Genomic DNA, 21,258 nt, shown 5'->3' with positions numbered 1-21,258 from the left:
AGGGTAACAGCAAGAAGGGTGCTTGGTGTGACATCTGGGTTTTTTTTTTTTTTTTTGGAGGTTTTCCTTGTCTTGTCTTCTTAGAGAGTCAAGGCTGGGGGGGCTGTCAAAAGGCAGGGCCAGTTAAAGCCCATTGCGGTACTTCTTGTGTGGTTTTGGACTATAAAAAAAAAATACATTATACTGTATTATACTTTAAAAATCACAATATATATCAAATTGGCAAGCAAAAATCATTATAATATCGAATCGTGAGGTCCCTGCTGAATCCCACCCTTATTGCTATTGTAAGATTTTATGTTTGTATAATTAGCTGGTTAAAAAATATTACTAAATAGTAATATTTAACAAATTAGTCAAATTAATTCAAATTTCAAATGTCAGAAACTCAAATTTGGTTTTATATTTGTACCAACTTTAAACACTTCTATAAAATCATTCTCGTCAGTTTTACATTAATTATTTTAAGACTCCTGTTAAACAGCCTTTGTTTTGTGCAGATTTCATGGTTTCTTACATGAGCATTCTGATTGTTATTTCTTATGGATGTGTATAAATCCAAAATTTGAAAATTACTTGGGCTACTGTTACTAGTATTTAATAAATTTATACCTGTGAGAAAGCATTACATTCTTCAAAGTACCATTCAAATATAAAATGTATGCTTTAATTTATGGGTTTTTCTAGGGACATTTGTGTTGTTCATTTGGCTCTTGAAAGCAAACTAATTCAGTTTTTGCAGATTTTGCAGTTAGTAATGCTGTTCTGTTGGTCCTACTTACTTTATGTTTCTGTTAACACAGTACATGCCCTTTTTGATAGGAAGATTCTTCTTGTGCTTGTTCTTCAAAGCACCGAAACGCTGAATACACTTCATTTTGGTATTTACAAAAGGAGCAACTTATGCAGTTTATACCATTTACATTTGGCAGTGATTAGCTTGTGTAATGTTTACTTTTCCATCCATCCATTTTCCAACCCGGTGAATCCTAACTACAGGGTCACGGGGGTCTGCTGGAGCCAATCCCAGCCAACACAGGGCGCAAGGCAGGAACCAATCCTGGGCAGGGCGCCAACCCATCGCAGGACACGCACACCCACACACCAAGCACACACTAGGGACAATTTAGAATCACCAGTCCACCTAACCTGCATGTCTTTGGACTGTGGGAGGAAACCAGAGCACCCGGAGGAAACCCACGCAGACACAAGGAGAACATGCAAACTCCACACAGGGAGGACCCGGGAAGAGAACCATGTTTACTTTTAGTAGGCAATATTTTCTCATCTCCCATGAAACAAATCAAAGTTGCCACGTTAAAATGAAACAGCTTAAGGATCGTGACTGCATACTGCCATGCAGCCAATGACATAAAGCAACCTAAGTCTCATATCACTTAGTTTACATCTGGAGCAGTGGGGACAAAGTCAGTCCTCACTATCAACTTTCTGTCAATTGACATTTGAGCTTGGGTTTGTAACTCATTGACAGCAACATAGAACTGCAAGATTTCTTTTTCTTTGGTTATATTCTTGAATAAAAGTGCACATGTTTATTTGATATTTGGACTACAGTAAAGACTTCACACATTATACACTTATAACATTATTACTGTACTGTAAAAAGTTTGTTTTAGGTATGTGTTCAGCATTTCTTGTCATCCTACATTTACTCAGATTGTTGTAAACATGGAACACACACACACACATGTATGTATTCCAAATAACAATATATTATTTCCCCTATACAACCCAGGTACCTCACAAGCAGATAAACAGACTTGAGCTGGAAGAACTTCAGCTGAGTTGGTGGGGGGGATGGGATAGCAGACTGCTTACTGTTTGTGCTGATCTCATACATTTGCAAAACAAAAGACACTGATGGAAAGGTGCAAGGGAATTTAAGGTGGCCCAGGATCACAACTTTTTTCGTAGGCTTCAGGGATTCTGGTGTCAAACACTAAGCATTTAGTCAGCATTAACCCACACATTATCATTATTCACATACAGGCTCTTTAATTTGGAGGCATGCAGTGTAACAGGTTATAGTAATATACTTAAGTTACACCGAGATATGTAATAAGCACCTGAAAGGCTTGGTCAATGAATCTGGGAAAGGAAACTGATAATTCCACAACTATGGCTGCTGATAAGTGGTCATGCAAGTACAAGGTGAAAAGATAGATCTAGATAGATACTTTATTAATCCCAAGGGGAAATTCACATTCTCCAGCAGCAGCATACTGATACAAAAAAAAAAAAAAAAAAAAAAAAAACAAACTCAATATTAAAAAAATTGATAAGAATGCAGGTAAAAACATACAATAACTTTTTATGATGTTAACATTTACCCCCCCCGGGTGGAATTGAAGAGTCGCATAGTTTGGGGGAGGAACGATCTTCTCAGTCTGTCAGTGGAGCAGGACAGTGACAACAGTCTGTCACTGAAGCTGCTCTTCTGTCTGGAGACGACACTGTTTAGTGGATGCAGTGGATTCTTCATAATTGATAGGAGCCTGCTTAGCGCCCGTCGCTCTGCCACAGATGTTAAACTGTCCAGCTCCATGCCAACAATAGAGCTTGCCTTCCTCACCAGTTTGTCCAGGCGTGAGGCGTCTTTCTTCTTAATGCTGCCTCCCCAGCACACCACCATGAAGAAGAGGGCGCTCGCCACAACCGTCTGATAGAACATCTGCAGCATCTTATTGCAGATGTTGAAGGACGCCAGCCTTCTAAGGAAGTATAACCGGCTCTGTCCTTTCTTACACAGAGCATCAGTATTGGCAGTCCAGTCTAATTTATCATCCAGCTGCACTCCCAGGTATTTATAGGTCTGCACCATCTGCACACAGTCACCTCTGATGATCACGGGGTCCATGAGGGGTCTGGGCCTCCTAAAATCCACCACCAGCTCCTTGGTTTTGCTGGTGTTCAGGTGTAGGTGGTTTCAGTCGCACCATTTAACAAAGTCATTGATTAGGTCCTTATACTTCTCCTCCTGCCCACTCCTGATACAGCCCACGATAGCAGTGTCGTCAGCGAACTTTTGCACGTGGCAGGACTCCGAGTTGTAGTGGAAGTCCAATGTATATAGGCTGAACAGGACCGGAGAAAGTACAGTCCCCTGTGGCGCTCCTGTGTTGCTGACCACAATGTCAGACGTGCAGTTCCCAAAACGCACATACGGAGGTCTGTCTTTAAGACAGTCCACGCTCCATGCCACCAGGTATGAATCTACTCCCATCTCTGTCAGCTTGTCCGTAAGGAGCAGAGATTGGATTGTGTTGAAGGCGCTAGAGAAGTCTAGAAACATAATTCTTACAGCACCATTGCCTCTGTCCAAGTGGGAGAGGGATCGGTGTAGCATATAGATGATGGCATCCTCCGCTCCCACCTTCTCCCGATATGCAAACTGCAGAGGATCGAGGGCGTGTTGAACCTGTGGCCTCAGGTGGTGAAGCAGCAGCCTCTCCATGGTCTTCATCACATGTGATGTCAGAGCAACAGGCCAGAAGTCATTCAGCTCACTAGGACGTGATACCTTTGGGACTGGGGTGATGCAAGATGTTTTCCAAAGCCTCGGGACTCTCTCCTGTTCCAGGCTCAGGTTGAAGATGCATTGTAGAGGACTCCCCAGCTTCAATGCACAGACCTTCAGCAGTAGTGGCGATACTCCATCTGGACCCGCTGCTTTGCTGGCACGAAGTCTCCTCAGCGCTCTGCTCACCTGCGCTGTTGTAATTATGGGTGGGGATGTCTTTCCTATGCTGGTATCAGCAGAAGGATGTGTGGGGGGTGCAGTACTTCGAGGTGAGAGTGGGTTAGGGTGGTCAAACCTGTTAAAGAAGTTGCTCATTTGGTTTGCTCTCTTCACTTCTCTCTCGATGGTGGCACCCCGCTTCGAGATGCAGCCAGTGATGATCTTCATCCCATCCCACACTTCCTTCATGCTGTTATTCTGCAACTTCTGCTCCAGCTTTCTCCTGTACTGCTCCTTCGCCGCCCTGAGCTGGACTCGGAGTTCCTTCTGCACGCGCCTGAGCTCATGCTGATCACCACTTTTAAAAGCCCTTTTCTTCTGGTTCAAAAGACCCTTGATGTCACTTGTAATCCATGGCTTGTTGTTACCATAGCAGCGTACAGTTCTTACTGGAACTACAATGTCCATACAGAAGTTGATGTAGTCGGTAGTGCAGTCAACAACCTCCTCAATGTTCTCACTATGTGATCCCTGCAGGATATCCCAGTCTGTAGTTCCAAAGCATTTTTTCAGTGCCTTCTCTGCATCCGGTGACCACTTCCTGAATGAGCGTGTGGTTGTAGGTAGGACCCACACTCTTGGTTTGTAGCGAGGCTGAAGCAGAACCAGGTTATGATCTGCTTTCCCGAGCGCAGGCAGCGGGGTGGCGCTGTATGCGTCTTTAACGTATGCATACAGTAAATCAATAGTCTTATTTCCCCGGGTGATACAGTCCACATACTGGGAGAAGGCAGGTAATGTTTTGTCCAGTGTCACATGGTTAAAGTCTCCAGCAATAAGCACAAACGCCTCAGGGTGCTGAGTTTGTAACTTAGCAACAGCAGAATGGATGATGTCACTCGCTGTCTCCATGTCTGCCCAAGGAGGGATGTAAACGATAACAACAATGCCCAGAGAGTTTGGACACGTCAAGCAATAGGGATGCAAACTTACGGCCAACAGTTCGATGTCCCTGCAGCAAGTGGAGACTTTGACGTTAACATGTCCAGAGTTACACCACCGTGTATTAACAGAGAGCGAGTCCTCCTCCTTTGTGCTTCCCACAGGTACTTGCATCTCTGTCCGCTCTAACTGTGCTAAACCCGGGTAGCTCCACGTTAGCATATGGGATTGTGGTAGTTAGCCACGTTTCGCAAAAGCACAACAAACTGCATTTTCTGTAGGTTCTGACATTTTTCACCAGCGCAGCCAGTTCGTTGATCTTATTTGAGATTGAGTTCACATTTCCCAGAATCCCAGAAGGCACAGAGGGCTTAAAACGCCACTTTCTCGCAAGCCGCTTCATTTTTAGCTTAGTGCCGGCTCTTCTGCCACGATACTGCCTTCTTACCTCGTCGGGTAAATAGGGAACCACACCGGCACTGGCATTTGTTCTCAGCGCTCTAAGTTGAGTACTTGAATAGACGAGTCTCGGCGTGTAAAAATAAAAATTATAAAAAAGCATATTTAAGGATGATTAGCTATAAATGCAATAGTGTTCAACAATTCATACTGTTTATTACATCAATCTTCACTTTAAATATGTCGTAAAGCCTATAAAGCAAAAGCAACTCCAATTTTGTAATATCTGACAAGAAAGTCCTTAAAAAGTAAAGCATTATACTTTTATGTTATAAGCAGCAGCATAAACAAAAGGCGGCGTTAACATGCATGTACATTGATGTAAACATATATGAAGTCATTATAAAAAGAAGTTGTCTTTGTTTCATGCTATGCAGACAGCATGCTCAGCGTGGGAGGAAACTGGGATACCCAGAGTACATTTACTCGAATGAAGGGAAAACAAGCAAAGTTTTCCAAAGAAAGAAACCAGGCCAGGTTAACCACTATGGCATATTATAACAAAAAATAAAATGAGCAACAATTATAAGCTAACTTAGAAATCACCTTAAAATGCAGTTAATGCAAATATCATTAACATTGTTAATTCTTGTAAGAATATATGTACCAGGAGGCAGTGTTTCCAAACTGTGAGATTTCTCCTCAGCATTTCCAATGTGTGTGTCTTTTCGTTTTAATGTCTCGCTGCTGTTCCACTCCTCCTGTTACAAAAAAAAAAAAAAAAAGTATATATAAATATATTCATATTCATTTGTTGTAATGAAAATTCCACAGTAATGAGATTCTGTATTTGTTACTACAGTGCTTTCTTTAACTTCCATCCAGGCGTTCGCAATAATTTCAATAGCTTCTTTCAAGTTAATTTTCATCTCCTCCTGTCTACAAGTTATGCTGGCGAGAATTTTTCTCAGCATTTCCTTGCAATAAAACACTTTCAGGGTGTGAATGATGCCCAAATCCAATGGCTGAAGCACTGCCGTGCAATTGGGTGGGAGGAATTCAATGCGAACATTATCTAAATGTGGAAACAGGTTGTAGGCAGCACAGTTATTAATCAGAAGCCGAATCATCCTTTTCTTCTTCTTCATATTGTGAGGTTTCTGAATTCTTTTGGGACTCATCCCCCCCACCCCTCACCCAACGGGACGACACGCCAAAGGGCGTCCTGAAAAGCGATTGCCATGTCTGTGGAAGATTGTTTGTCCGTTGCCGGAACAGGGCAACAGCAGGCTCACAGCGCTGCAGTGAAGCGCCACAGAAGCAAATCCTAAAAGATCAGGTTCACGCTTTAAGTCCCTGTCTTGCACCCCAAAACACGAGGCCGAGTCTCAGTACTTTAGCAAAACCAGCTTTATTCAGCTTGAAAATGGGAACAGCACGGTTATTTATTGTAGCAGGATCCACCACTCCCCTATACACAGACACAGCAGTTCAGGCAGGGTTCTGGCCAAGTAATACTGTTCCCTGCATTTACAATGTTTCTTGCATCACCCATCGAGATCTTTTCCGTTTGCTTCCGTGGTGAGCTGCGTTGGCCCGGCAACTTATAAACGGACTTCCACAGACGCGGTGATCGCACATTGGGACACTCTTCGGCGTGTAATCCCGTTCTGGGAGGTCCCAAGAGAGTTTAGAAACCTTGTATTTTCTTGAATAAGTGCCACATTAATAGGAATGTTTCACTGAACCACATAAAAACTGCTTTTTCGACATCTTCAAATGCAGCAGTTCGCATACGTTTGCAACCCGAGATTTTTCTTCTTTTTTCCCGTCTTTCAAGAAAGTTGACAGTGTCAACAGTGAAATTCTGATTTCACTTTAATTCGGCTCTGCCATGTCTATAGGAGGGTGACAATGAACTAAATTCAACATTTGAAAAACATCCATTGGATCAGCAATAAACAAAAGGTATCACTGAAAACAAAAACAGTAAAAAAAACAGTACGAGGAAATTTCAAAGAAAGAAAAAAAATAATTGACAATGTTTCTGTTTGGGGATCATTATGCACAACTGAGCTGCGACTACAGAACTACCTGCTCTGTGGAGGATTCATTCAGGCATTTCAAGGTGTTTTGGGCACTTCGAAATACATTCAGCAGATACTTTCATTATATATATATGGAAGAGAAGGTCTGTGATACGGTTTGCATATTTGCAGTTGGAGATCCACAAAGGGAGAAAACACGAATCACGTATCATAAAATAGGGGTTGAAAGCTCAGGAATAAAACTATCAGGGGTCTTCATTAGAGGATAACGTTTAGACTTACAAGAATCAAAGGCAATATATAGCAGCACATTCATAATGGGGGGGGATTGGGGATGGGGGGGTGGAGGTGACTATATATATACACATACACATACATACATACATATACACACATAGATGCACTTACAATAACATAGAAATCAATATAAACATCATTATCATATGAGAATATGAAGTAATATATAAGAAGCACATTTCATATAAATATAAATTATTAAACAGTAAAATCTTCTTCTATAATTTGCTACCGTGGCTTTTCGTTGGTCTGTCCAGGATTTTAAATCACCTGTAGCTTGCAAACCGTTTCACCTATTGACTTGAAATCTGGTACACATATAATACGTCACGTCTGCTATCCGCTTTATGGGTGATGATTGTATTACTCTTTTTATGTTTATTTTATTTTAGAATCAACTCCTATCTGCGCACACCAGGGCGGCCGTGGGCAGATGCGTATGGTGTATTCACTCCATGTTATCGTGCATTGCGCTGTCACTGGTATTTTGATAAAAGAATTTGAACAATATATAAGAAGCGTATAAATTATTAAACAGTAAAACATTAACATTTAAGAAGTAAAGTTACATTGAGTACTACTGCAGTGCCTTCGGGTATACCTCATTTTTTGTTTGCCCATTACATGCTTAAATGTATACATTTTTTGGTGTACCTACCCGAGAACACGCGACATATAACCGAGCGTGGGAGAAGCATGGATTTTAAACACACGTTGAGTTCATCTGCTGGTCTCCCTCATGGAATAACTGGTAATGTTTGACTAAAATGTACAGCGAGTAAAACGACATTACCTCCTTTTTTTTTTTTACGATCTCTGAGATCTTGCTTTTTTCGGTTCAAGGCTTCATAAGCTCTTTTATGTGCCATGGTGTACTTAATAAGTACTAATTATCCCAAACCATCATCTTTGAATGTTGCAAGACTTTCGCCTTGTATGTAGATCGGGGTAATTACATTCATTGCATTCCTAGTCTGAATCACAATCTGATTGTATGGGTGGTTACCTGGCACTGTAGGGTTGCCACCCGTCCTTTAAAATACGGAATCGTGCCGCGTTTGAGAATGAAATTGCGCGTCCCGTTTTGAATCAATACTGGACGGGATTTATCCCGTATTTTTTTTATCATTTTTTTTTTAAAGCAGCGTCTCATGCAAATCATCCCACACGCATTTTATGAAGATGCCTACTTTCCTACTTTTGATTGGGTAATACTTGATGTCATCGTTAGTTTGATTGGTCTTTTTAACTGTCCAGTGAGGAGGGCGTGTCTTTTAAGTAGAGTCTGCAAAGTGTTGGCACTGAGATGTGGCGTCAGCGCCATAGTTGAAGCCCCTAACGTTGCGGTCAGCAAGTCGGCTAACATCCGCCATGTGCCGTCTTTCAGTTGCGAGAAGCAGATCATAGAATGGTTGAAACTGTTGCCCTTAACGTTGCGCCACGGCGTGTGGTTCGTTTATACCTCGTGTCTTCTCATTAAACTTTTATCTCGCGAATATGTTATTGCAATCCGCAGCGGGAGCGTTTCTATAAACTTAATTTAAACTTACGTTTTACACCGTGCTTTGTTTCCCTTATGAACATGCTTGTATGCTTCACTCACTCCGTTCTCAATTGTTTAATTAATTTTTTGCTCTTCGCTGTTTCCGGCTGTTCCTCCATTTCCCCCTACTTCGTTCTTTTATCTCGCGAATATGTTATTGCAATCCTTAACGGGAGCGTTTCAATAAACTGATTGAAAATAGTTTTGCATTTACCTTTTTAGTAAAAGGCGAGCTTTTAAGCCTGAGAAATCACCCCGGAAATGCACACGTTTAATTGCACATGTGTTAATATGTATGGTTACACAGTATTAAAAGACAGTGAACAACGTCAGTTACCTTTGTACCAGCGTTTGATAAAAGGTGAGCTTTTAAGCCTGAGAAATCACCCCGTAAATGCACACGTTTAATTGCACATGTGTTAATATGTATGCTTACACAGTATTAAAAGACAGTCAAAAATTAACGTCATTTACCTTCGTTCCCGCGTGTGACTCGTGCTGTAAATCTTTTCCTTGTTTTTAGTTCACGTGATTACGTAGGAGGCGTGATGACGCGATACGTGACTCCGCCTCCTCCATTACAGTGTATGGACAAAAAATATGTTCCAGTTATGACCATTACGCTTTGAATTTCGAAATGAAACCTGCCTAACTTTTGTAAGTAAGCTGTAAGGAATGAGCCTGCCAAATTTCAGCCTTCCACCTACACAGGAAGTTGGAGAATTAGTGATGAGTCAGTCAGTCAGTGAGCGAGTCAGTCAGTGAGGGCTTTGCCTTTTATTATTATTATTATATATATATATATATATATATATATATATATATATATATATATATATATATATATATACATACACACACACACACACATATACATACATATACATACATACAGTACTGTGCAAACGTTTTAGGCAGGTGTGAAAAAAATGCTGTAAACAAAGAATGCTTTCAAAAATGGAAGTGTTAATCATTTATTTTTATTAATCAACAAAATGCAGTGAATAAACAAAAGAGAAATCTAAATCAAATCAATATTTGGTGTGACCACCCTTTGCCTTCAAAACAGTATCAATTCTTCTAGGTACACTTGCACACAGTTTTTGAAGGAACTCGGCTGGTAGGTTGTTCCAAACATCTTGGAGAACTAACCACAGATCTTCTGTGGATGTAGGCTTCCTCACATCCTTCGGTCTCTTCATGTAATCCCAGACACACTCGATGATGTTGAGATCAGGGCTCTGTGGGGGGCATACCATCACTTCCAGGACTTCTTGTTCTTCTTTACGCTGAAGATAGTTCTTAATAACTTTGTTTGGGGTCATTGTCCTGCTGTAGAATAAATTTGGGGCCAATCATATGCCTCCCTGATGGTACTGCATGATGGATAAGTATCTGCCTGTATTTCTCAGCATTGAGAACGCCATTAATCCTGAACAAATCTCCAACTCCATTTGCAGAAATGCAGCCCCAAACGTTCAAGGAACCTCCACCATGCTTCACTGTTGCCTACAGACACTCATTGTACCGCTCTCCTGCCCTTCGACGAACAAACTGCCTTCTGCTACAGCCAAATATTTCAAATTTGCCATTTTTCTGCACCCCAGTTCCTATGTTTTCGTGCATACTTGAGTCGCTTGGCCTTGTTTCCACGTCGGAGGTATGGCTTTTTGGCTGCAATTCTTCCATGAAGACCACTTCTGGCCAGACTCTTCCAGACAGTAGATGGGTATACCTGGGTCCCACTGGTTTCTACCAGTTCGGAGCCGATGGCACTCTTCCAATTTCAAAGGGTAATAAGCTTGATGCGTCTTTCATCTGCTGCACTAGGTTTCCTTGGCCAACCACTGCGTCTACAATCTTCAACGTTGCCCATTTCTTTGTGCTTCTTCAAAAGAGCTTGAACAGCACGTCTTGAAACTCCAGTATGCTTTGAAATCTTTGTCTGGAAGAGACCTTCCTGATGCAGTATAACTACCTTGTGTCTTGTTCCTGTGCTGAATCTTGCCATGACATGAAACTGTCCTCCACAACCTCACCTTGGTAGCAGAGTTTTGCTGTTCCTCACCCAGTTTTAAGCCTCCTACACAGCAGTTTCTGTTTCAGTTAATGACAGTGTTTCAACCTACGTGTGACATTGATGATCATTAGCACCTGTTTGGTATAATTGGTTGATCATACACCTGACTATAATCCTATAAAATCCCTGACTTTGTGCAAGTGTACCTATAAGAATTGATGCTGGTTTGAAGGCAAAAGGTAGTAACACCAAATATTGATTTGATTTAGATTTTTATTTTGTTCGCTCACTTTGAATTTTGTAAAACTGATAACAATAAACAATCATTATTTATATTTCTGAAAGCATTCTTTGTTTACAGCATTTTTTCACACCTGCCTAAAACCTTTGCACAGTACTGTATATGTATGTGTATATATATGTGTGTGTGTATATATGTACATGTATGTGCTTCTGCATTTTGACTTACTCTTGATTAATTAATAATGACATTATGTAATCTTTCAAGTGGTTTCTGTTAAGGACCAGGGGCCTCATGTATAATGCCGTGCGTAGAACTCACACTATAACATGGCGTAAGCAGAAAAGCGGAAATGTTCGTACAGTCATCCCTCACCTATCGTGGGGGTTACGTTCCTGAGACCCCCGCGATAGGTGAAAATTCGCAAAGTAGCGACCTTAATTTTATTATCTTATATACAATTCGCCGTAGATCTTATATTGTTTTCCTCCTTTTTAAATAAAACATATCCAAACCTTTTATCTTTTCGGCAATTGTTAGCATCTTCCGTTGGTGTTTGGGCACACCCCTGAAGCAGTAGCAGAAGCAGATTGTTTTGGAGCCATAATGAAGGACTTGACTATGCACAAAGATAAACACAAAAGAGCACAAAAAAGTTAACTCTTTACACAGCGAAACACATTGATGCTGAATGAGTGAGGCAAGACTTCCTGGTTAACGCAGCGGAATCGAATTCGGCGCACCATCGCTGAGCCAATCAGCACACAGGAACTTAACTGCGTGCTCTGATTGGGTAGCTTCTCAGCCATCCGCCAATAGCGTCCCTTGTATGAAATCAACTGGGCAAACCAAATGAGGAAGCATGTACCAGAAGTAAAAAGATTCATTGTCCACAGAAACCCGCATTTTATACTTGGATATGCTTACATATAAAATCCGCGATAGAGTGAAGCCGCGAAAGTCGAAGCATGATATAGCAAGGGATTACTGTACGCAGAAAAAATTCAGATGCATAAATCTGTGCGAACGGCAACTTCCACGTTCTTCCATTACACAAATCCCGGTCAGCGTGAAAAGTAACGCATGTGTACGCGCCTGCTGTCCCGCCCCAACTCATCCCAGAATTACGCCTCTTTGAATATGCAAATCAATATAAATATCCCTTAAGCTCAGCCTTCTGTGAAAAGACAATGGCAAAAGCACGAGGGAAAATAGAAGAATTTCAGCGAATACCAAGTAGGGGCAAGAAAAAACAGTGGTATAAACAACAAAAGGAAATTGATCGAGTGACATAGCGTGTCGGAGAAACTGAAAAGCTCAAGTTCACAAAGTCGCACAGTGCCCGAAATAAAAAAAAGAAGTTGTCACATATCAAAGTCACCGTGAAAAGGCGAGTCGTAGCCCAACGTCTGAGTGTCATATGAAAGCTTATTAGAGTACAGAGGGGAAAAAAAAAAAAAAAGGCACACAGTGGGGAAAAAAGCACAAAATGTCAACTTTAATCTACAAATTTCCACTTAAATCACGGTTTATTTTGTCATTAAAGTAGAACATCATAAACTTCATCTTAAAATTGTTTAATTTACTAGTTTCTCAAATCCCATCGTAACTAAAGTAGCACGTTAAATGGTTTGTTTTGTATTTGATCTTCTATGTGCTCTGTGTGTGAATCACTACATACTTCCGGGCTTTCTCTTCCTCCGACAGGACACAGAATCCATTACATTCATAATATTACAGCTCTCTGAATAACTAAAATACTGAGATGTATACGTGATATTATTTTCATGATGATAGGAGTTAAAGCATGTTATTAAACATGGGAACACAGTGGCGCAGTGATTGTTCATGTCTCACGCAAGATGCTTGCTGCACCAGGCACGACTGTCGATGAAATACTTTATTGTAGAAGTACTGTCCCTTTCAAACATACCAACCCCCAATTCCGGTCCTTACTTTTCTTTCTCCAAATACCCAATCGCCACACAATGAGCTCTGTAATAGATGTTAAGCCATCTGTAAGCTTAGAACACCGATTCTTCAAAACTTTTAAGAAACATTGAAATATCTTTGTAGTATGTGTTTAATTATTCTATCCATCTATCCTTCCAGTGTCGCACCAGCACCAACAAGAATATAGCGCTAGGCAGGAACAATCCACGAACGGAGCGGCAGCTCCTCGCTAGTGCTGCGGCACCGTGTCCTCAAATGTTTAATTATTAACAATATTGATTACTTAAGAATTTAAAGTTTTATCATCTGTATAATAAACATTTTGCTGCATTTCATCTTAATGATATCGTCATCATATGCAAGTGGCTCAGGTTGTGCAATATTATAAAACTGTAGTGCAAGTTTACAGTGAGGTAATTGTATGAATAAGTAAAAACAGCTCTACAAGGAGCACTTGATGGACTGATAGAGTGCGTTTATAGTTCTTCGAATGAAATGGTTTCTGAACCAAGAGGTCGATACAGGAAAAGCTTTGAATCGTTTGCCGTGTGAGAGCAGTTCAATTGACAGCATGGCTGAGGCAGCGTGTGCTTGATGCTGTATACCAATAAGATAGATAGATAGATAGATAGATAGATAGATAGATAGATAGATAGATAGATAGATAGATAGATAGATAGATAGATAGATAGATAGATAGATAGATAGATAGATAGATAGATAGATAGATAGATAGATAGATAGATAGATAGATAGATAGATAGATAGATAGATAGATAGATAGATAGATAGATAGATAGATAGATAGATAGATAGATAGATAGATAGATAGATAGATAGATAGATAGATAGATAGATAGATAGATAGATAGATAGATAGATAGATAGATAGATAGATAGATAGATAGATAGATAGATAGATAGATAGATAGATAGATAGATAGATAGATAGATAGATACTTTATTAATCCCAATGGGAAATTCAATAATTCTCTTTCCGATCAGCTACTGAAAATCTGTGATTCCCCAGTCAGATATAGTGATATAAATACTCCGAGTGGTGCAGTGAGAGTAATATGGAAAAAGATGATCTGCTGTGGTAACCCCTAACGGAAGCAGCTAAAAGAAGAAAAAGAAGGTGCAGTGAGAGTAACAATGCTAAAGCAGCTATGGTATTTGGAATACTTTGGCTATTCCCTGGACCATTATATTGTTACAGGTTAATTACAATCAGATGCCTTAAACTAATAAACAAAATGCAGTTAGTTTTAGTGTATATGATAAAGCCACGTCAGGGATGTGGATCTAAAAAAGAAAGGGTAACCATACAGGAACAGTAGCACTGCTTTGACACTGGGTGCAGCCAGTGTGCAAAACCGAGCAGAGAGCTTGCGTATGCCAGGGTTAGAGCTACCGTGATAATGTGCGTGGCTTTACACCAGGTTTAGGTTTTATACATCATGATTGGAGCGTGGAAAAGTTCGGACGCAACATTTTTGTGCATATGCACCATTTATACATGAGGCCCCAGATGATTTTTTTTTTTATGTCCCGATACATAAAACCTTACAATTGAAAGAGGTTACTTTCTTTCTCAGCTGGGACATTTTGTGAAACACCAAGGAAGTTTCCAATTATGGAGGGATGAATTACTAGGTCACTCAAAAGGAGTAGTGTGGTTTTAGTATAGATTTAGGAATGATGAGATCACAACTGGATAACTACGAGAACTCCACGTGAGACCTCTTGTCTGCTTAAGAGAGAGCTTAAACTACAGACTGCTGGCTAACATTAATAATGCCAAGAGGATCCTCTCTCTGTGGCATTTCTGTTGTGGAATTAACCTTGAGTATGGCCGAATTTGGTTTACCATCCGTGGGAGTTACCCCTTCCTGTCTGTTCCTATACCTAAAGTTCATGACCATGTTCCTTCTATGCCTGTATGCCAGCGCTCTGTGAGGGCACCGCTTTCAGGAAATTGCTGAGAAGGCCAGTGGCATTCAGCAGGAGTTATCTGTACTGAACCCAATAACTTTCTGGATAGTAGACTATTGTCTGGGGGAGTTTCCTGGATCTTACTCTGTGTTTGGCAAACGTGTTAAAAGAATGCTCAGCGAGTTTCAAAATGTCAGATTATGTCTAAGAAATGACATGTGAATGGGACTTCTTTGTCTGAAATATTACTATTAACTGAATGTTCAAGCATTTGCTGAAAATATATTGTGCACACTAAACTAGAAATATCCAATATAAATTTCCAGAGCTCTGAAGTGATTTGGGTTAAAGCAATATTCTTGAATATGTGTAATATTTGGTATAATGAAAATGTTTCCATTTTTGCTTATAAAAGTGTTTATAAATATGCAAAACATCCATCCATCCATTTTCCAACCCACTGAATCCGAACACAGGGTCACGGGGGTCTGCTGGAGCCAATCCCAGCCAACACAGGGCACAAGGCAGGAACCTATGCAAAACATCTTTCCTTAAAACCGTGATCAAGTTTTTAGGAAAAATGTTCTTTTGATCACTATAAAATAAAAGGGAGACAATTTCTTTCAAGAATAAAAATTCTACTGGGTGGGGTATGTGTGCATGTGTGTATGTGTGTGTGTGTTTGTACTGTATGTGTAAAGTGTTTGTACTGTATGTGTAAATTTGAGTACACTATGATGCATTTGGGAAGTGCAGAATGTGTACTGCACATAGATAATACTAGTTGTGTGTATATTAGCTGACTAATTAAACAGGATCCAAAAGTGAAGGATGCTTCACATGCATAAATAGTGTTTCAAAAAACTTTGAACTTGAGTTGTTAGGTAACTTAAGAACTATTAAGGAGGATTAGTATGGCGACATAGTGATTGGATCTACTCCCAAGAAATAAGAAATAAAACTTTAAGTTTGAATATTTTCAGGGTAGAGTTTGAATGTTCTGCCTGTGTCTGTATAGGTTTTCCTGGGAATTCTATCTTGCTATGGTTTTTTTTTTTTTATTTAAATTGGACTTGTTTTTTTTAAGATTTGTTCCCCTGAATTTCTTCATTTCTTTCCTTAAATGGTACCCAAAACGAAATGTGTAATGAGTGAGCCAACAGAAGACCAACTAGTCAGAGCCTCAAACTCCAACCAATTTCATTCCAACCAGTTGTTAATTAGACCTTGAGTCTTGTCATTAATTAAACCAGTTGTTTAATTGCATAGCTTTTCCAAAATTGTTGATTTTCTCTTTTCTAAGAGCACTGTTAAAATGTTTTGGGGACCTGAACAGATCAACATTCCTGAGACCTTCACCTTTCTATATTTTCAAATATTGTATGAAGGACACAGTTTGCTGGTAATGTTTTGGCTCATTTTGTATCTCATTATTGTTTGGCAGCTAATTAAGAAAAAAAGAAACACGGAGTCCAAGTCTTCAAGAGCAAGTCAATTAAAATTAATTAAAAAAAAAAAAAAAAAGTAATTTTAAAGTACAAGAAACACATTCTAAGACATCATGGAAGTTGATGATGAGCACTGGCCTACAGTCCAGTCATTATTCCATATTGAGATATGCTGTACCAATAAAAGACAGTGTATGAATAATGCCAAGAGGATTTTTGACCAACAAAAAGGTAGACTGATTTTTCTACAGAACCAACACTCTGGAAGAAAATGTGAGGAAAATCTGAAAAGATATCAATGAAAAGGAACGCATGAATAAATAGCTTCAACAGGAAGTTATGGGTAAAAGAAATAATTGTTAATCACAGATAAATTTTATATATTAGAATAATTTTCTTATTAGCTTAAAGTACTGTAGTGTTTAACTGATAAAAGAGCAGAACTTCATTCTCAATATGCAATTTATCTGATGTACTAACTACTTTGAAGGCATTTTAAATACAAATGGATTTTGAATCATAAAAGGCATTTAATGTGTTACCGGCCGCACGGTCTATGGGAACCTGGGCCAGGTATAAGCCACTGTTGCTATAGGGTGTAGCCACAGTGATATGGTGAAAAGCATAAAAGAAACAGGCAGCAGTCCCGAGTCTCAGACCATACTTCTCTGTTTCCTTTATTATCCTTTTCCCAGAAATATATACACTAGTCATTTAGCCCGTTACAATAACGGGCACTAGAACAGTAGTGCATAAACATTAGTAGGAACAGTCTATATTAAATGGCAAGGGACTTTGACCTCATTCTTTTTGTTGGTCGTATTTTTCTTTCTTTCAGACTTTTGTTGATGTTTACTTGCTGAGCTGACCGTTCTTCGTGGGCTGCCGCCGTGTATTGTGTGCCTTTAATTTTCTGTGACAGTAATACTGTCTTGTACGGCTCTATTCAATAAGCTGCGCCCAATTGAGGTCGCCCTTTTGAGGCTCGCCTGTTTGTGCACGCCCTTATTGAAGGATACCGTCTTGTACGTCTGCTGGCTTGTACGTCCGTAATATACCTTTAATTTTCTCTGGCGGTAATATAGGCGTGCATGTCAGTAATATGCCTTTAATCTCCTCTGACAGTAATATTGGCTTGTATGTGGCTGTAATATGCGTCACTGTATTGTGTACCTTTAATTTCCTCTCACAGTAATACTGGTTTGTATTTCCGTAAAACGCCTCTAACTTTCTCGACAGTAATATCGCACCGTGCCCTGCGCATGCGCACTTCATCAGAAGACACCCACACACACATAGGGATTTTATTTATTTTATATATAGATAGATGCTTCAATTTCTGCATAGATCAACATGGCAATCAGTGAATACAATGATGCAAGCCAATTTCCTCTGCATAACAAACAGTGTAAACACATTTAATTTGAGTACTTGATTAGAAACCTATGTCCCCAGAATACTAAATCAAAGCAATCTGACTATTCAAAGCAGGGGACTCTTTAGCAAGACAGGTAAATATTTATGTCCTGTAGATAGCCATCAGCAATAACCTGTAGCAGAATTTTCCAGAAATTCTGCCCTTTTCTTTAAAACACAGGTTTATAGCCCATTACACTTGCATGTCATATATTGATTTCTCATCCATTCCTTGCATTATATCTACTGTAATTTGTATATTTTAAATGAGAAGTAAATGAGACGTGTTTTGATGACTACATAGTTTATGGAAGCTTTAGTTTTATTTCCTAGAAGCTAATGTTCTAATGAAAATTATGGATATTTTATTATAATTATAAAGCCTGAGCTAGAAACATGTTAATTTAATTAGCTTAAAACAACTGTTTAAGCTTTCAGTTAATATCTTCGGAGATGTTAATAGATGTATTTCAAGATAATTTTTACTGATCTAAATAACCTTTGAAATAATTTATTGGACTTTATGCAGGAAAAGATAAAATATATTTTATACAAATTACCCCATTAGCCTTAGACATAGTGAAAGGTCTACCACTTTTGTAAATGATTTAAAATCTGACAGATATACTCTGCAATTATAAAAGTGGTAAAAGGGAATGCCAAGCCTCACTATTTTCATTCCTAAAAATAATTAAGAATTTCCCAGTACAGACTGTGGATTTCATCCTTGACTTCTGCTTACTACGCAGACTGAGAGATGTTTCTGGAGGAACCTTGTGTTATATTGCCACCCATTAAAAGGGTAGAATGAACACAGACAAATTTGTACTTTAGAATAATCAGCTGGCATTTTCTTAATTTCAATAGGAACTTCCATAGAACATTGCTCTTTAATTAATAACATCCACACCATTCTGCCTTCTCTTTTCATTTGTTTTTGATTTCCTTCGTTGGAATTATTTGTGTTGTCATTAAGAGAGTTAACACATTTGGCTTTTATCAGTAGTTACATTAATGAGACCAGTTTCAGGGTTTTCACTAATACCCTCTTTCTCCACATTTTCTCTAAAAAATTAAATAATGGCAATATTGACACATGTATCAATAATGGGGGCAGGGCTGACTTGATGTTATAGTAATTGAATTATAGGCTACATAGTTACTTTCATAGCAGGAAAGGTTATGTGCCAATAGTTTTAAAATAGTGAGGCCAACTGAATGCCTCTTCCCTTAGTACAGAGGTGTCGAACTCCAGTCCTAGAGGGCCGCAGTGGCTGCAGTTTTCATTCTAAGCATCTTCTTAATTAGTGACCAATTTTTGCTGCTAATTACTTCTTTTAATTAACTTGACTCAGGCCCTTTAGTTGTTTCTTTTTCCTTAATTAGCAGCCAAACAATAATGAGACACAAAACAAGCCGCCACATCACACAGTATCTGAAAATAAAGAAAGGTGATGGTCTCAGTAAGGTTGATCTCTCAACTCACCAAAACACTTTGACGATGTTCTTATAAAAAACATAAAATCAACAGTTTTGGAAATGTCTGCTGTTGCAGAACGAGAGCAGCAACAAGCCGTGGAATTAAATAATGGGTTTAATTAACAGCAAGCATCGGTTTCTCATTAAGAAACTGGTTGGAGTTTGAAGCCCCAGTTTAAGCTGGTCATCTGTTGGCTCGTTTCACATCGCTTTTCTGTTTGGCTGTCATTTAATGAGGAAACAAATAAATTCAAAGGACTGAATCCTTCTAACATGGCTGTTAAAATAAAGGGGGAAAAAAGTGAATTAGCAGTAAAAACTGGTCACTGATTAGGAAAAGGGTTAGAATGCAAACCTGTAGCCACTGCGGCCCTCCAGGCCTGGAGTTTGACACCCGTGCCTTAGTACATAATCAGATTGACTTTATTTTAAATTGTGATGATTTACTTGATGTGATGGATATGCTTTTCAATTGAGTGAAGGCCATAACAACAGCCAAATAGATATAAGTATAGAGGATAAGTTTTTAAATGAACGATTTTGAACATATCTGACACAACAAATGAAACTTATACATTGTGCTTACTACGTGCAGAATTCACTTCAACCACTAAAAACAAAATATAAGCAGAAACTGGATTAAAATGACCATCTGTTTTACAACTAGTGTTATTGTTAATAAGGGATACCCCCAACAAAATAGACTTAACACCTCATGAGATATTATTTTGGGATCCATAAGTACCTTCTGCAATTCCAGATGAAGTACTGCAATACTGACTAAAATTGAGCAAAACTCTTAATTCTCTATACCTGCAGGTAAAAGCTGCTCTTAGCCAATCGGACATAACAGAGTAGATTTGAACTGGGAGATTGGTCCGTAATAAAGGTCTGCAAACAAACTGTCAGACTCCAAAGAGAAATAAGCCATACCAGAAGAAGGATCAAGCTATGGGTCAGGCCATCGACCAATTGACCACTGAACCTCCAATTGTTGCAACATACTCAAGTTTCAGTTAAAAGGATCAGAGGACCATATTTGTAACTACTGTTTTATTGATGGAAATAGTGCATTATTCAAAATTATTTTGGATTTAAACTGAACAATGGTAATAATAGTAAATAGTTTAGAAAATTAGATCAGCATAAAATGCTCACCACCTAGTGTAAAACCAATGTGTATAAGAGGAAATACTTTTATAATAACTTAATTCTATCGGCCATTGATACTTATTGTGAGAGGACAACAGTTACCCTCAAGGATTAATGTTTGTATGTACTTTGGACTGTGCTTATGCCTACTATCCACCTGTTGTACAGTAGTTAATCAAAATCTAACACATGACTACTATATTTAGTATTACATTAGTGACTATCACCATATTAGCACTTACAAAATTACCAATTAAAGTCAGACCAATTTAAGCATTATTGGTTATTGAATTTTATTAACAGAACATGGTATAGGGTTTATCAGTAAGAGGAATGATAATAAACTTAATGGTATATAATGGTACATAATTGGGTAATAGGAACATTCAAGACAAAATGTCTAAAACCATTAGTATAGGTAGAGATATAGTTTAAACTATTAGCTGTTGGTGGCAATACAGAACAAACAGTTAATATTACAGCCTGTTGGGCCCAAGCAATATACTGTAGAAAACAATAAAAAAAAAAAAAAAAGTAATAAATGGGCACAAGAGAGATACAATACCTTGTGTAAAGAGTTGCCAAGTGTGCAGTTTATGAATCAGAAAGCCCAGAAACAAACCAAAGATCCTAGCTAATGGCAGATTTTTAACATCAATAAAAAGTTTGGTTTGGAAAAAGGTCA

The 21,258-nt window shown here is 39.0% G+C and overlaps 1 protein-coding gene across 1 annotated transcript in view; it reads right to left on the bottom strand.

Moving 5' to 3' along the window:
• galnt2 (UDP-N-acetyl-alpha-D-galactosamine:polypeptide N-acetylgalactosaminyltransferase 2) overlaps positions 1–21,258 on the bottom strand; it is a 324,782-nt gene that overhangs the window by 265,551 nt on the left and 37,973 nt on the right. The window contains exon 2 of the mRNA XM_028797339.2: positions 5,709–5,802. Coding sequence (XP_028653172.1) covers positions 5,709–5,802 — 94 coding nt within the window. The remainder of the gene's footprint in view (positions 1–5,708; positions 5,803–21,258) is intronic.

The sequence above is a fragment of the Erpetoichthys calabaricus genome, chromosome 3, assembly GCF_900747795.2.
Source record: "Erpetoichthys calabaricus chromosome 3, fErpCal1.3, whole genome shotgun sequence".
Taxonomy (NCBI): Eukaryota; Metazoa; Chordata; class Cladistia; order Polypteriformes; family Polypteridae; genus Erpetoichthys; species Erpetoichthys calabaricus.
This window is presented reverse-complemented; position numbering and strand designations above follow the sequence as displayed.